Consider the following 17,080-nt stretch of genomic DNA (forward strand, 5'->3'; position numbering starts at 1 on the left):
GACGGTCTTCGAAAGCTAGCGACTCGAAATAGCAGGCTTCGCACTCCGGAAATTCTATCGAAGCGAACAATAATCATATAAGCATACAAACATACAATCACTTACATAACATCATGCTAACATAAATCACACGAAAACAATCAAACCAAAACCAAAGAAAACTCGAAGAACTCCAAGCCAACAACTAGCAAGAAAAAAATTAAAAAAATTATTCTACTGTAAATAAAAGTTCATCCTCTGTAGCTACAGAAACTAATCTAAAATAAACTATAACATAGTAAAAATAAAATAATTTACTAACTAGAACAGTAGGAAAACAGTAGCTAGCTAAATAAACAAGAAAAACTTGATTTCGACTAAAACTATTTTTTTAATTTAATCTAAAATACCCAAACAAGTTCCTACTGCTAGGCATGGTCAAAACTAAGCAGTAGCAAAAAGAATCACTAAAAAAATAATCTAACTCAATTTATGGCAGAAAAACTAATCTGTCTAAAACTAATATAAAACTATTTCTAATAATTTAAACATGGCTAAACATATTTTCCACAGAAACTACAACAAATTTGCAAACTAACAAAGAAAGAAACAACTAAAAACAATAAACCTACTAAAAGAAATAGCAAAAACAAAAACAGAACTATTCTGGTAAAAACAGAAAATAAAACTAAAAGAAAAGGAAAACAGACGCGGCTAGTCTATCCATCACCTAGGCGTAAAATAACTAAGGTGCGCCCGCGGTTAACAGAAAGAGAAAAAAAACAAAACCAGCCGGTTCGATCTAACTGAACCGGCCACTAAACCGGCTTTTTTTTAAAACGTACCCCTTCACTCTTCTAATCTAAGCCGTACAAGCGAGATCCAACGGTGGAGGGGAGCTGGTGCTTACAGCGGACGGCGGTGACGGACGGAGACGCCGGCGGTGACTCGGGCGATGGTGGTGCAGCGGCTCCGGTCGTCGGGGAAGAAGGGGAAGTGGTCGGGGCAGTGCAGCGGAGCGAGGGTGTCGTCGGGGTGGTCTTGGTGGAGCTCGGGGGGCGACTGTGGCGATCGGGGCAACTGCGGCGGCTCCCTGGTGAGCTGCAGCTCCGGCGAGCGGCGGTCAAGCTCGGGGGCGACGGCTCCGGCGGTTCCTGGGCGACGAGAAGATGTCAGGGAGGTGCAAGATGAAGTGGCGGTGCGGGTGGAGTAGCTTGGATGGGCAGGGGGTGCTCACCGGTGGCAGAAACGGGGGCGAACCAAGGCGGCAGTGGCGAGATGCGTTCGGCGAGGGCGCGAGCTACGGGTGGAGTTGAGCTCAGGGTTTTAGGGGGATCGAGAGAGGAGGGACCTGGGTTTATATAGGGCATAAGCGTGGTCGAGGGGTCGACTCGGGATCGTGATCCCGTGGAACTCGGACGCGGCGGCGGCGGCGAACGCGCTCTGGCGCGATGTCGTGGGCGAGGGGAAAGAGAGAGGGCGGGCCCCGCGGGTCAGTGAGGGAGAAAGAGAGGGCGACGAACGGGCGACCGAAGCGAAGGCGGCTCGAGCGTCGGGCGCTGGGGCAGGCCGGCTTGGCCGTTGCTGGGTTGCGGCCTCGCTGGCTGGGCTGTCGGCCTGGCCAGCTCGGGGGCTTTTCCCTTTTTTTTGAATTACGACAGAGAGAGAAAACTAAAATAAGAGAAAACTATATTATTTTTATATAGGACATATATATACTAATAAACGCAGAAAAATAAATCCTACAACGTGAACATTTTTCAGAGGCGAAATAGAAACTTTATAAATTTTTTTTGGAAATTCAAATAAAACTCAAATTTGAATTCAAAACTTTTGGCATTAATTTCTTCTGACATTTTGGAGTGTCATGTTACCTCCTCTCATACTTTTGATTAAGTATTTGTCAGGGATATTTGAAGTAAATGTTCAAATGCCAAGTTGAATCCAGTTCAAACAAAACTCAAATGCCTCTGAAAATTTCCAAATGTCACTCAATTCAAACAAAATGCATAGATGCTTAAATAATAATTGTAAAACATCCCAAATTGAAAATTTGGGATGTTACAAGAAATCTTTTTGATTTTCGGCTTAAAAATGTTTTATCTCCTAAATAAAAAAGCAAATTAAAAATCCGTTTTCACCCTTAAATCTGTCTCGACGAGATCTTCAAAACTAGACCCCATGTTGATATGTTTCGACGAAATTTTTTTTGCCCAAAAGTTGCCATGATGTTTACACTGTAGTTGCCATAGTGCTTAAACTAAAGTTGTCATGTGGCAATTTTAGTTTATAGATCATGACAATTTTAGTTCTTTGATGATGGCAATTCTAGTACTTCGATCATGAAAATATTTTTTTGTATGAACCATGGCAATTTTAAGTACATGTATCGTGGCAATTTTAATTTATGATGCATGGCAAGTCTAGTTTCTTAATTCCCCGTTTTATAATATGTCAAAATTTACTTTTTAATGTAGAAGAAAATAGCTGAAACATATCATGACAACTTCAGTGTAAACATCATGGCAATTCATGTGCAATAGACACCGCAACTTTTAACAAAAAAACATTTGTCGAAATATATTTGATATGAGATCTAGTTTGTAAGATCTCGTTGCGAGGGATTTAATGGTGAAAACGGATACTCAATCGGATTTTTCATTTAAAAGATAAAACATTTAAAAACAGAAAATCCAAAAAAAAAATCCACATCCATGCGATGACATGGCGTAGTCTGTGTGCTATAGAGCATGTGGGCAGGTTTGACTTGCACCACACGTGTGGGCGTTAGCGTTGTCCTAAAACAAAAGATTTTAGAAGAAAATTATATCATCAAGAAACAACCAGCAACACGCACATCAGAATTACACTACATCCATCCCTTCATAACATGAACTGGACTTGGTTACTGCTGCGCAGCAGCACCACATTCACAGGCAATTCATAACCTATGTATGCAGGAATTTCCTACACCACTAACCCCTACTCCTGCACTGATACGAGATGCTACAGCCACAGGTTCTGCAAAACAGGGAGCCCTTCAGCAGGTCTCCCTCCCCCTTGCGCTGATGCATGTTCACCACACCGGACAAAATTACATGCACTCACAGCATATACTCCCTCCGTTCCGAATTACTTGTCGCAGGTATGGATGTATCTAGATGTTTTTTAGTTCTAGATACATCCATTTCTGCGACGAGTAATTTGGAACGGAGGGAGTATATGCTACCGTAGGGGAAAACTACCACTATCAGACTATGGCTGAAATCCCAGCATAATGCGCAGCTCCTCAAGGCGCAGCTCCTTTTCCTCCTTGCCTCCTACTTTCTTCCTGAACGCGCCGCTGATCAGCCGCTTCTTCCTCTCCTGCAGCTCCAGGACCCTCTCCTCGATGCTGTTTTTCACGATGAGCCGCACCACCTTGACTGCTTTCTTCTGCCCGATCCGGTGCACCCGGTCCATGGCCTGCTCCTCCGTCCCAGGGTTCCACCAGGGGTCGAACAGGTACACCGTTGACGCCGCTGTTAGGTTCACGCCAGCTCCTGCAGCCTTCAGGCCGGCCAGCAGTACCGTTGGGGCATCGGGGCCGACGACCGCAAACTGCTTTATAACGTCTGACCTCTTTTTCACGCTCATGGTGCCATCAAGACGTAGTACCTTGAAGCCTGCTCTTTTCAGTGGCCCTTCAAGCAGGACCAACATCTTCTGGAACTGGGAAAACACGACAGACTTTGATGAAGGGTCTTCCTGCCGCGAAAGCTTCAGTAGCTCCAGCAGGGCTTGCACCTTGGAAGAGAGAGGTTTGTCAGAGTCAAGACTGCCCGAGTCATCGTCATCGGAATGCTGTACCGCCGGAGCAATAAAGAGGTCTTCTTTAGATAGGGAGCGCCGACATATCGGACAACGTGAACTAGCGCTCTTGAGGATTTTTAGGATGCAGGGTTGGCAATATATGTGGGTGCAGCTTGTTATAACAGTTGTAGATGGAGGAGACAAGCAAATTGGACAGTCAAAGTCCTCTCCATCAGCAACCAATGAGGCAAGCTTCTTCAACAACTCGGGGTTCTTAGACACATCTGCAACAAAGGTAACAGATTTCTCTATAAGTAGCAACAAAGATATTTCCAAAGTGAATAGTACAAGAACAATGAGAGACACAATTGCGTTGCAGCACGATACAATAAGGTAAGTAAGTCAGGGATAATAATAACTGGACAGAGATAGGAACAATTGATTTCATCATTCCTTATTTGTTACAGTGACAAACGTAAAGATATATTATCAACAATAAGCTGGAAACAATATTTCATGCTGAATGCAAACTTCATTTTAAAGCACATGTTAAATTGATACCAATCATCATGAACAATATTATTATTGAGTCAAGCAATTCCTACAATCAACCTGGTTTACTAATAAGGATCACTACCCCTAAATATTCAACCTAACTTGTATGGGACTTGAAAACAAAAGTCCGATTAAATATTTTCTGGATGTTAACACCTAAAGTAAGATTTCTTTCTTTTTTTTGCCACACTGATAATACCAACAAATTTTCTGCAAGGTGTGAGAAATTTTTCGCTATGCAATGGTCTAGGGATATTGCTGCAATATGCAAATGTATTCAGTGGCTTAGAAAGGTTTATCAACAAAGCCACCATCACTATTGTGTACTGTGGACTTGTGGTAACTGATATCAAGTTCTAGTGAAAAATTAATCATAATCCCGTTGCAAGGTAACTACTCACTCTGTATCTTATAACAAGAGCAAAAGCCTCGCAATATAACAAAATTATTGAATAACTACCAATCCACTTACTAACATTGGTTCGTCTTGAATAGATAAACGAACAGCATTTAAGTACTTTGCTAGGTGGATGCTAAAACAGTACAGCGGTCTGTTTTCTGAGGAAGCAAGACAAAAGTCCATTCAGATACTAATATACTAGTATAACTCACATGTGATGCTTCTTTATATTGTAAGTGTCAAATGTGGCAAATGAAATATCAATTATGTCTATACTAATATCATCATAACAAAAAAGCATGAACACAAAAACACAGAAGTCCATACCTTCAAGGGTGTTGGCAGGAAGCCATGATTTAATGTCGAAAGGGCACAGTGCTACATCATTGCAGAGCTGGCGTAGCCTCAGAATCAAAAAAAGCACGGTTGAGTAATTACGCAATATCGAATCTCTGTCACCAAACTCCATCATTTTGTTTCTCCCTTCCGATTCCATCTGATCATAACACTCCCGTTCCTCTGCAGAAAGCTCAATGTGACACGCTACAACAGTTTTAGGTGGAATGGCAACCACACTCTTGCTTCCACACTCTGTTTCTTTGGTTCTGCGCAATGAGATAGCACCTAGCAGGTTCTGCAATACACAGAGAAGAAATTTACCTTGCAGAACTGAAAGATGGCACCAATTGTTTGAGATCCCATTCAAACACCATTATACCAGCACTAATTGTTTTTCCCAAATGAAGAGTGCCAAACATTGAATAGCACAATCGACATAATGGAAAATAAGATATGCATGTAAGCGCGCTATGATTGGCTGATGGCAAGTAGTAAGAGAATTTGATGCGCAAGAGCCTATACAAATGTCAGGAACAAAACCTATAGGAGAATATGTACTGCAAGCAAACAGCATGAGTGATAACTTTCTAATCCTAGGAGCTGGTTCACTGGTCATCACCTTGACACCTTCAATGTTCAAAAACATTTGATGCAACTTGCTATAATTACTAGTTCTTTACAATTGTGAAATGACTGAAAATGGTGTAATGAGAAGAAAGGGACAACCGTCTTACTTGTAATCGTGACAACCCAGCCTTATCCCCTTTCTCCAGGGGACGCTGGATTAAGCTCTGCCAGTAGCTCTTGACTGAGAAAGGCTCAAACTTCAAAAACGCCATAAGCGGGTACAAATCCAATGAGCTGTTCTGAATTGGCGTCCCTGTGACTACCCACCGCCTCTGTGCATTCAAAGCAGTCACCGCCTTGGTCTGCAGAGCTGCAGAGTTCTTGATAATATGGGCCTCATCCAGAATCACCCGGAACCAGTCAATATCGTTCATAGGTGAGCCCTCCTGGCCAAATTCCGTGCCCAAGACGCTGTAAGTGGTAATCACAATGTCATACTTCAACAGCACATTCTTATCTTTTGTTCGCTGCCCATGGTACATATACACCTTCAAGCTGCCTGCATTCGTATGCTCCTCCAGTTGTGTCACCCAAGACGAGAACACCGAGGGCGGGCACACCACAAGTGTCGTCCTCGATCCCTCCTCCGCATCATCGATCTTCCTCCTTTTGGTCCCTTTCACCTTCCCCCCTCCCACATTGCGAGCTTTACTTCGCGCAATCAATGACAACAGCGTGAGGGTCTTGCCAAGCCCCATATCATCGGCGAAAATCCCGCCTCTCAGTGGTGGCGGCCGCAGCTTGGCATTCTGGCTGGTAAGCACATTCTCGTAGCCCCCATTTTTATCTTCTTTCCAGAATGGCGGCAGGTCACAGGACTCCTCCCTGTGCACCAGCCATCCCAAGGCTACCTTCTGGTGCTCGAACAGGTCTGACACCACGATATCCTCTGGAGGCTCCATAGGCTCAATCCGGCTCTCCCCTTGCTTCCCCACACGCGCGAACAGCTTATCGACATCCCGGTCGGATTTCTTGGTCTGCTCTTGCACGATGGCGGACTGGGACAGGGCGAACTCGATGTGGTTCGGGTCGATGAGGACGAGGCCGCTGTCGTCGATGGCCTCGCGGACGAAGGCGGCGGCGGCTGGGCGGGCGAAGAGGTGGATCTGGCAGGGGAGCTGGTAGAAATTGTTGCCGGCCTTGGAGGACCGGCTCCCGGGCACGAGGACGTGGGTGTTGGCGACGAGGAGGGAGTCGAGGAGCGGGGCGAGGACCTTGGCGGTGCGGCCCTCGATGTGGCCGACCTGGCGGCCGCGGCTGTTGTGGACGGCGATGGCGTTGGTGTCGAAGGGGTTGAGGGGCTCGCGGACGAGGGAGGGCCTCTCGCCGCCGCTGAGGGTGCCGCTGTAGTGCTTGAGGCCGACGATCTTGGAGACGACGAATCCCACGAGGTAGGGCTCGTTGTCGTCGTCGCCGCCGCCGCCCCCGCGGGAGGAGGAGGAGGAGGCGGCCATGGTGGCGGCTGCGGAGGGAGGAAGGGAGGGGTTTGAAACCGAAAAGGCGGTGGAAGCGGAGAGGGGGGGAGAGGTTTGGGGTTAGGTGAGAGAATGGGGAAATTTTACCGACGGCAGAGGATGGATGGATGTCACGGACTCCACGGGATATACCTGGGTGCTCCTGGTGCACGCACCCTGTATGCGCCAAATAATTTAGTAATTCTGAAAAAATGATTTTTTAATCAAACATGACCAAGATCAACTATTGTACTTGTATAAAAAAAATTGACCAAAAAATGGTTCGCATTTGACCCCATGGCAAAAATGTCAAATCTAATTATTACTCCCTCCGTTCCTAAATAGATGACTCAACTTTATACTACAATACAGCGTGAATAATATTTGTATACAACGGTTTTTTCTCAAATCTTTGCCAAATCTTTTTATATAAGTGCAATACTTGATCAGGTTGATGCCAAAGAAGTTTCATGATTTTTTGAACTTTTCTTATTACTAAATTACTTTTACATATAGGGTGCGTGTGCAGAGCACCAGGTTCCCTTCCGGGAATCCAATGCCTTTTAATTCGTTTATCAGGAATTACATGCGGACTTAGCAAATTTGGCCCCATAAACGTTCACGCGTGTGTTCGTGGACAGTGATCGGTCATTCCTTGAATGTTCTTTTTCCACAACTCGACGGGGTACCTTATTAGCAAATCTTAAATTCGTACAGTTACATACAACATAAAGTCTAGTCTAATCTTCGCCGTCGCCCGTCCTTATTGTTCGCTTCCATGCCCATGTCCGATAGCCGTGACACACGCGAAGTGAAGGTTCGGTTGTCGGCGAGGAAGAATATGATGTGGGACATGGACTCGCCCACATGAGACATGAGGTGCCGTCGTCTCCCATGCCCTACTCTTTCTAGTCGCCTCGTCAGATCCCCCGGCCTAGATGTCGCCGATCGACGTGAGGTCCATGATAGACGTAGACGGGTCGACCTCGTGGTACGATGCCGGCTCCACCACCATGCAGATGCGGTGCCAGTGGGCGCTAGTCACCTGTTGCGACACCACAGCGACGTGCGGCACCGCCTCCGCAACCTCAGACTGGGGGCTGCAACTGCCTCTCGCGCCCTCTTCCTCACAAGACGGGCACGCTGCTCCATAACACCGCACAAGTTGTGATACATGTTGTCGTTTACCTCCGACTCGGAGCCTGACACCGTGAGGAAGATGCATGATACGTATCAAACATATCTACAATTTTTATTGTTTCATGCTACTATATTATCACTTTTGAATATTTTGTATAGCATAGTATTTTATTTTTCTAGACTAACCTATTAATCTAGTGCCAGCGCCAATTCCTTTTTTCTGCATGTTTTTGGTTTTACAGTAAATTAATATATATGGAGGTCAAAATATCTTGCCGATTTAATATGATTTTTTCGGACAAGAAGGTACGAAGAAGCATCGGGGGAGCACGAGAGGAGCCAGGGCCCCCACACGCCCAAGTGGCACGACTAGGGCCTTGGTCGCGCCCGTAGGTCCTGTGGGCCCTACTTCCACCGTCTTTCGTCCATTTCACCGTCATAAATTCTTATAAATAGAGAAACTCTCCAAGATATTTTTATCTAATTTTTTTCGTCGCTGCAAGTTTCTGTTCGAGGAGATCCAATCTGGAGGCCTGTTCCGGAGCTCTGTCAGAGGGGGAATCCATTGTTGGATGCTTCTTCATCAACCTTGCTACCTCCATGACCATGTGTGAGTAGTTTTCTTAGGACCTTAGGGTCCATATTAGTAGCTAGATGTCTCTCTCTCTCTCTAGATCTTCAATACCATGTTTCCGTGAGCCGTCTCACATGGTCGGGATAAATTTGATGTAATCGGTGGTGTAGTTGGGATATGATGAATTGTCACTTTCAGATTGTTCATTGAATACAATTGAATCTAGAGTTTTTCTTGTTGTATAATTAAATAGCTTTGCATGCTCTTTGATCTATCTGTTTTCTTTGGCCAAGTTTGGTGGATTTTTCTTCAAAGGAACAGATAAGGTAGGAGGCAAATCAAAAGAAGAAGATAGAGGGGGGAGATTACATCATGTACAACACGCGAGGGCGTAGCTAGGTGTGACACCTCCTTCCATACCAGAGCGGGCTGCACCTTGAGCTCGGTAGCTCCCACATGCGGTGTCTCCTTCCATGCCAACTATGTCTCTGAGGAAGAGAGAGAATTATGAAGATTGAAAGGGAGAGATGGAGAGGGGAGTGAGAATGTGTTGGATTGGGGACTCATCGACATGCAGAGCTCGATGGCTAAAGCAGAAGGGAATCTTCCTCCGACGGCCTCCTCGTCACCCTGAACCATAAACCATTTCACACATGTTCATCTCCTGTTGAGCGCAGAGGGGTGAGAGGCACAACAATGGCGAGATCCTCCTGTCGAGCACCGAGTGAGAGGAGAGGGGGTAACTGCAACAGGAGGAAGGCACGAGCGATTGAACATGAGAGCGAGGCAGCGACTAGGGTTTACCGAGAGAGAACGAGAGAGGCCATAGTCTCCTCAACCTTTAAACAATTCCTACCATAATTGAGCATCTCCAGCCGCGCCCCCAACAGGCCACCAGGGCGACTTTTTCGCGTCGGCGCCAAGAAAAACCCCCAGTCGCGCCCCCAAGACGCTGAAATCCGCCGACTCGGCCCATTTTTGGGCCCGGCGATCCCAGGCCGAACCCAGCGCACTAGGGGGCGCTCGGGGGCTCCGGCGGAAGGGGAAAACATGCCTGGGCCACACTGTCAGGCGAAAAGTCAAGGCAATCATCCAGATTCGCCCCCACCCCCGCGCGCTCGGCCACCACCCCGCCGATCCCGGCGCCGCCCACCGCCCAACACCGCTAGATAGGTCATCCCTCCGCCGGAAAAGAGAGAAGATTCCGCCACGACAACCTCTCCACCACCTTCCGGGCGAGTTTTCCTGCGCTCCGGCCGCGCAGGGCGGTATACCGGCGGCTTTGCGCCCACCGCGCCCGCCAGGTGTTCAGCGATTTGTCTGCTCGTTAATGGACTCGGACGACGAGGAGGCGCTCGCGGCGTTGCTGGAGGAGGAAGCCGATGCCGACGCTGATAATCCCCAAGTGCAGGGAATCATCGTAGCAATTCCCAAAGATGGAAGTGATAAGTATGGAGTTTTGAACCCACAAGGAGCTAAAGGTAAGATCAATATTCTCTCAATTCCTATCTGCCACTGATACAACTCTACGTACACCGAACGTTTGCTTCCAACTAGAAACGAGAAATAAAACTACGTTGTGGGTATGAAGAGGATAACTTTGCATGATATCAGAGAGCTAAAATATAAAAGTAGGTGATGTTATCATAAAGTTAGAATATATTACTAAATATTATAAATAGCGAGTGTGGAATAATGATGGGTCGGTGTGCGGAATTATCCTAGACAATTGTTAACAAGACCGGTAATCACTTTTGCAATTTCATATGAGGGAGAGGCATAAGCTAACATACTTTCTCTTCTTGGATCATATGCACTTATGATTGGAACTCTAGCAAGCATCCCCAACTACTAAAGATAGTTAAGGTAAAACCCAACCATAGCATTAAAGCATCAAGTCCCCTTTATCCCATACGCAACAACCCCCTTACTCGAGTTTATGCTTCTGTCACTCAAGCAACCCACTATAAGCGAATCATGAACGTATTGCAACACCCTACAGCGGGAATCCCTCACGCTTGCGCGACACGGAGGGCACAATAGGACAACACCAAAATAAAACATACAACACATACCAATCTAGATCATCAATCAACCCAAAGACAAAGGATATCTACTCAAAACATCATAGGATGGCAACACATCATTGGATCATAATATGTGGCATAAAGCACCATGTTCAAGTAGGGATTACAGCGGGGTGCGGGAGAGTGGACCGCGTAAAAGAGATGAGGATGGTGATGATGATGGTGATGTTGATGAAGACGATCACCACGGCGATGATTCCCCTCCCGATGGCACTCTGGCGCCACCGAGAGAGAGGAGGAGAGGTTCTTCCCCTTGTGCTTCCTCCTCCATGGCCCCCCTGGATGGGGAGTGTTTCTCCCTCTGGTCCTTGGCCTTCATGGCAATGATGGCCCTTCCGGGATCCTCCCCCATGGCCTCCGGTGATGATGGCCCCCTCCGGCAGGGTGCCAGAGAGGGCCTAGATTGATTTCTCGTGGCTACAGAGGCTTGCAGCGGCGGAACTTCCGATCTAGGTTATTTTATGAAGGTTTCTCTATTTATAGGAGAGGATGGCATCGAGAACAAGTCAGGGGGGTCCCCGAGGCGGCCACGAGATAGGGGGCGCGCGGGGTGGGCGCGCCCCCACCCTCGTGGGGCCCACGGGACTCCCCTCCGGTAGATTTTTATTACAGTATTTTTTATATTTTCCAGAAAAATTCTCCGTTGATTTTCATCGCATTCCGAAAACTTTTATTTCTGCACAAAAACAACACCACGGTAGTTCTGCTGAAAACAACATCAGTCCGGGTTAGTTCTAATCAAATCATACCAAAATCATATAAAACTATTGTAAACATGGCATGAATACTTCATAAATTATAGATACGTGGAGACGTATCAGCATCCCCAAGCTTAATTCCTGCTCGTCCTCGAGTAGGTAAATGATAAAAGAAATAATTTATGAAGTGTGAATGCTAGCAGGTGCACAAGTTTGATCAATGATAATTTCAATCACCTTTTCTAGCATCATTATATGTCATAATAGTAGCTCATCTCATAAAACTTTTAATGATCAAGTAACAAGCTATTCACATGTTAAAGTATAGATCATAAACTTTCTTGAAAACTAACAAAATGTGCTCTTAGTCATCAAACAATTGCAATTCATGTTATTTTCGGGAAGGGTCTATGTAAGAGCTTTGATTCAGCAAACTCCACATACTCAACTATCATTTAATCTTTCTCAATTGCTAACACTCATGTGATATTTATGGGTTCAAAGTTTTAATCGGACACAGAGAAAGATAGGGGCTTATAGTTTCACCTCCCAACCTTTTACCTCAAGGGTAATGTTAACAATAATACTTTATGAAAACCTACATCCAAGCGGATATATATATCCGGATCGCTCCAACACAAAGTGCTTGCCAAAGGAAAAATGTAAAAAGGAAAGGTGAAAATCACCATGACTCTTGTATAAGGGTAGAAGGTAAAAGTAAAAGATAGGCCCTTCGCAGAGGGAAGTAGAGGTTGTCATGCGCTTTTATGGTTGGATGCACAAAATCTTAATGCAAAAGAATGTCACTTTATATTGCCTCTTGTGATAAAGACCTCTATTATGCAGTCCGTCGCTTTTATTTCTTCCCTATCACAAGTTCGTATAAAGCTTATTTTCTTCGCACTAATAGATCATACATATTTAGAGAGCAATTTTTATTGCATGCACTGACGACAACTTACTTGAAGGATCTTACTCAATCCGTAGGTAGGTATGGTGGACTCTCATGGCAAAACTGGTTTAAGGGATGTTTGGAAGCACAAGTAGTATTTCTACTTGGTGCAAAGAATTTGGCTAGCATGAGAGGGAAAGGTAAGCTCAACATGTTGGATGATCCAAGACAGTATAACGTTTCGGATATAGGAAAACATAACCCATTAAGTTGTCTTCCTTGTCCAACATCAACTTTTTAGCATGTCATATTTTAATGAGTGCTCACAATTACAAAAGATGTCCAAGATAGTATATTTATATGTGAAATCTCTCTTCCTTCAATATTCGTTCATGAATTGTTCAAGTGACCAATTCTGCGTTTGCTAACTTTCAATAAATTTACTACCTATACTTATTATGTGTGAAGTCATTACTCCCCATGTTATAAGCATATGAAACATATATAAATTCGGATTTATGATATTCAATTCATTCAACCATTTACTCATAGGATATACGTGAAGCACGTGAGTAAATGACAAACTACTCCAAAAGATATAAGTGAAGAACACTGAGTAGTCAAATAATTAACTAGCCATGGGAGGATTCTTTTTCATTCAAGATTTCAGATACAATGATTTTATTCAAACAGCAAGTAAAATTGCAAAGACGCTCCAAGCAAAACACATATCATGTGACGAATAAAAATATAGCTCCGAGTAAGGTATACCGATAATTTTGAAGATGAAAGAGGGGATGCCTTCCGGGGCATCCCCAAGCTTAGGCGCTTGAGTCTTCCTTGAATATTACCTTGGGGTGCCCTGGGCATCCCTAATCTTAGGGTCTTTCCACTCCTTATTCTCCTCATATCGATATCTCACCCAAAGCTTGAAAACTTCAATCACACAAAACTTAACGGAACTTCGTGAGATAGGTTAGTATGATAAAGAGTAAACCATTCACTTTGGTACTGTCAAAGACAAGGTTCATAATTGTTCTCACACAATGCCTACTGTACCATACCATTTCTACAATTTATATTGAGAAATATAAGCCATAGAAACTAGAAAACAAGCAAACTATGCAATGAAAACAGAATCTGTCAGAAACAGAACAGTCTGTAATGATCTGAACAGCAACCATACTTATGCTACTCCAAAAATTATGAAATAAATTGGTCGACGTGAGGAATTTGTCTATTAATCTTCTGCAAAAATAATCAACTCAAATCACTCTTCTGTAAAAAATGACAACTAATCTCGTGAGCGCAAAATGGAGAATTCTACAATTAATATAGACTAACCAATATCCAAGCTCAAAATATATAAGTGAAGCACACGAAGCATTCTATTAAACCATACTCAAAATATTTAAGTGAAGCACAAAGAGCATTCTATAAGGTCATACTCAAAAGATATAAGTGAAGCACATGAATCATTCTATAAATCAATGAAGGGACATCTCATACTAGCATGGTTCTTAAAGAAAAAGAAAAACACAAAGGATACAAATCATGTGAACAAAACAAAAACCGAGGTATACCGATAATTGTTGAAGAAGAAAGATGGGATGCCAACCGGGGCATCCCCAAGCTTAGATGCTTGAGTATCCTTGTAATATTTACTTGGGGTGCCTTGGGCATCCCCAAGCTTGAACTCTTGCCTCTCTTTATTCTTCTCACTTCGGTAACTCCTCGTTCTTCGAACACTTCATCCACAAAAACTTAACAAAAACTTTGTGAGATCTGTTAGTATACTAAAGCAAATCACTACCTTTAGGTACTATTGCAAACTCATTCCAATTTCATATTAGCACTTTATCTACTATATTCCAACTTCACCATGGTTCATACCCCCTGATACTACCCATAGATTATGTCGGATTTCGGGTTCCGGCAAAACCCTTGAGGTTCGAACACTTGGGTGCGCGCAAAGATTTCCCCCCACCTAATCACGCCCTCAACCTCACCGCGATCTCAAAGGCTTAGCTCCACGAACTCGCAACACAAGAGACACGAGATTTATACTGGTTCGGGCCACCGTTGTGGTGTAATACCCTACTCTAGTGTGGTGGTGGTGGATTGCCTCTTGGGCTGAGGATGAACAGTACAAGGGAAGAACAGCCTCCTGAGGTGAGGTGTTCTTGTGCTTGGTGAATGTGTTTGGGTGAGGATTGCTCAAGATGAGTTCCCTCCTACTATGGTGGCTAGTCCTATTTATAGAGGCCTTGGTCCTCTTCCCAAATATTGAGCGGGAAGGGATGCCACAACGGCTAGTTTGAAGGGGGACAGCTAGTACAAGTTATCCTGACAAAAGTAGTCTTCGCCTGCCAAAGGCTCTGGTGGTGACGCCGTCTTGGGCTCCACGGTGACCTTCGTCCTGCCACCCTGCTGGTCTTGGTCTCGTTGCACCGATATGGAAACCTTTGCCTGATGCCTCGATACTCTTCGCCTGCGCTTGCCTCCTTAGCACCAAAGGGGAAACGAGGACACTGTGCGCGCTGGCGCCCGCCTGGTCTTGGTCGTCATGGCTTGCGTCATGAGAACCTCGCGAGGTTCGCCTTGCCTTGATCTCTCCGCCCCTCATGAGCCAGCCTGGTGAGTCCGCTCCCGAGGAGGTCTTGTGTCGTCCGCCTCGCGAGGCTTGGCCCCTCGCGAGGGTCTTGGGTGTTTGTTGGTGAAGACAGGCTGTACTGGGCCGCTGGTAGAGCCACGCCATGGGCCGCAGGCAGGCAAGTCTGGGGACCCCTGTTCCCAGGACGCCGACAGTAGCCCCCGGGCCCAAGGCGTGCTCGGACTTGGCTTCGAGGCGAAGCCAAAGGGCAAGTGCGGAGCACCGCGGGCCCCAACAGCCTGCGGCCTTGGTCGACGCATGGCGATTGATTGGACGTGGGCGGCCCCGCTTCCCCACGCAGCCTTGAAATCCGCCTGGCTAGGCAGCCACGGCATCCTACACAGTTATTTCCGCATTGCTGGCAACGCATTCCCCAACTTCTTCGCTTCCTCGTACATCTGCTTCCTCTTCCAATCCGACTCGAGCTCAGTCCTCTCTACCGCCATGGCGCCGAACCGGACGAAGAAAGGGAAGAAGCCCCTGTCCTCAGCCAGCCCACCTCCGGCCGTCGATCCCGCCGTCGGCCGATCGCGGGTGCTCAACCAGGAGTCCATGGATAAGGTCCGCCCGGCGCTCGCTACCGGCTTCAACGAATGGGGAGGGACGGTGGCCTGGCCTGCGTCCCGAGCCACCATCGATAGGACGGCCACCGAGGTCCAGTTCTTCGTTGACGCCTTGTGGGCTGGCTTGGTTCCTCCCTTCTCCGCCTTCTTCGATGTCGTTCTTTCCCATTACCAGATCCATATGCTGCACCTTGATCCCCAATCTGTCGCCCTTCTCGCCGTCTTCGCCTTTGTCTACGAGGCCATGGTGGGCATTGCTCCTTCTGTGGCTCTCTTGCGCCATTTCTTCTCGCTGCACCTGACCAACCCTCGGCAGTGATCGGGGTGCCTGAGCTTCCAGGCCGTGGCGGCGACAGCCGGCTCGGGGGTTGACTTCGATCTCCCGCCATCTTCGAGCGAGTTTCGTATGCGGTGGGTGTATGTTGATGTCGGAGTACTCAGCCCCCTTCTCTCGCCTCCGTCGTCACCCGCCGTCCCCAGCTCCGGCTGGGGTCACGAGGAGCTCGTGAGCTCCCGTCTTTCTTTCGTCTGGCTCCGACTGAGGAGGCTGAAGGATCTTGGTGTGACCGTGCCCAAGGTGATGAAGGAGTTCCTCCGACGCCGCATAGCCCCACTCCAGCGCCATTCCCAGCTGATGTGGGCCTTGACCGGCGACCAGGATCGCATGAGGCTTCAGGCGTCGGGGCTTCCGGCCAAGGCACGAAGAACGGTGCTCGAAGTCTTGGCCGGTGACCCCTCGCCAGGTGATTTGCCGCGGGAGGGTTGTTGCTTGTACAGCTGCTCGAACAGGGTGGAGTTCGCGGGGCAGATGCCCTCCTTCGATGAATGGGGCCCGCGTCCAGCTGGCCTTGTGGGGCCCCGTGAGAACCCCCTCATCGTGGTTCCTCTCCTTGTCACCGGCGCCGAGCTTGCCCCAAGAGTGGACGCAGGGAGGCAAGCGCCGCTGGAGACCGGAGGCGTGGGTGCCGAGGTGTCGATGCTGCCTGAGGCTCCCGAGGCGTCATCCTCAGGAACCCGTGATTCTCGCCCTGGGGCGGCAGCTGAGGGGGTGACGCAGTCCGCTGCTCCCGAGGCCTCGGCAGGTCGCTGCGAGGCGGAGCCCGATGGCTCTCCCCAACTTGGCGCTCCTGAGGTCGTCTCCTTGGGTGCCTATCCAGTCGTGCCCCGCGCTAGTCGCCACGTCCAACGCTTGGGCCGGTTTCGCATGGACTTCGCGGCGCTCCGTAAGAGGAAGGAGTCTCCAAGCTGCAGCAGTGGCACCGCCCGACCATTGAAGCATAGGAAGTACATCGCCATAGACGAGTGAGTACCTCATCTTTGTAACTCC

The 17,080-nt window shown here is 47.0% G+C and overlaps 1 protein-coding gene across 1 annotated transcript; it reads right to left on the minus strand.

The window, feature by feature from the left end:
• Positions 1–2,811: 2,811 nt before the first annotated feature.
• Positions 2,812–7,248, minus strand: LOC123051886 (putative SWI/SNF-related matrix-associated actin-dependent regulator of chromatin subfamily A member 3-like 1). Its single transcript, XM_044474880.1, has 3 exons — positions 5,800–7,248; positions 5,054–5,360; positions 2,812–4,055 (listed from the first exon to the last, which is right to left on the minus strand). The coding sequence occupies exons 1-3, from the start codon at positions 7,144–7,146 to the stop codon at positions 3,235–3,237; spliced, it is 2,475 nt and encodes an 824-aa protein (XP_044330815.1). The 5' UTR covers positions 7,147–7,248; the 3' UTR covers positions 2,812–3,234.
• Between the last annotated feature and the right edge of the window lie 9,832 nt (positions 7,249–17,080).

Source organism: Triticum aestivum, chromosome 2D (genome assembly GCF_018294505.1).
Source record: "Triticum aestivum cultivar Chinese Spring chromosome 2D, IWGSC CS RefSeq v2.1, whole genome shotgun sequence".
NCBI classification, from domain to species: Eukaryota; Viridiplantae; Streptophyta; class Magnoliopsida; order Poales; family Poaceae; genus Triticum; species Triticum aestivum.

What these genes read in the sequence shown, in the direction of transcription:
- LOC123051886 (XM_044474880.1), bottom strand. Translation starts at nt 7,146, where the DNA reads ATGGCCGCCTCCTCCTCCTCCTCCCGCGGGGGCGGCGGCGGCGACGAC. An exon ending in CTGGGTTGTCACGATTACAA is followed by an intron (nt 5,361 to 5,799) that starts GTAAGACGGTTG and finishes TGTGTATTGCAG; the next exon opens with AACCTGCTAGGTGCTATCTC. An exon ending in TCCTGCCAACACCCTTGAAG is followed by an intron (nt 4,056 to 5,053) that starts GTATGGACTTCT and finishes CCTTTGTTGCAG; the next exon opens with ATGTGTCTAAGAACCCCGAG.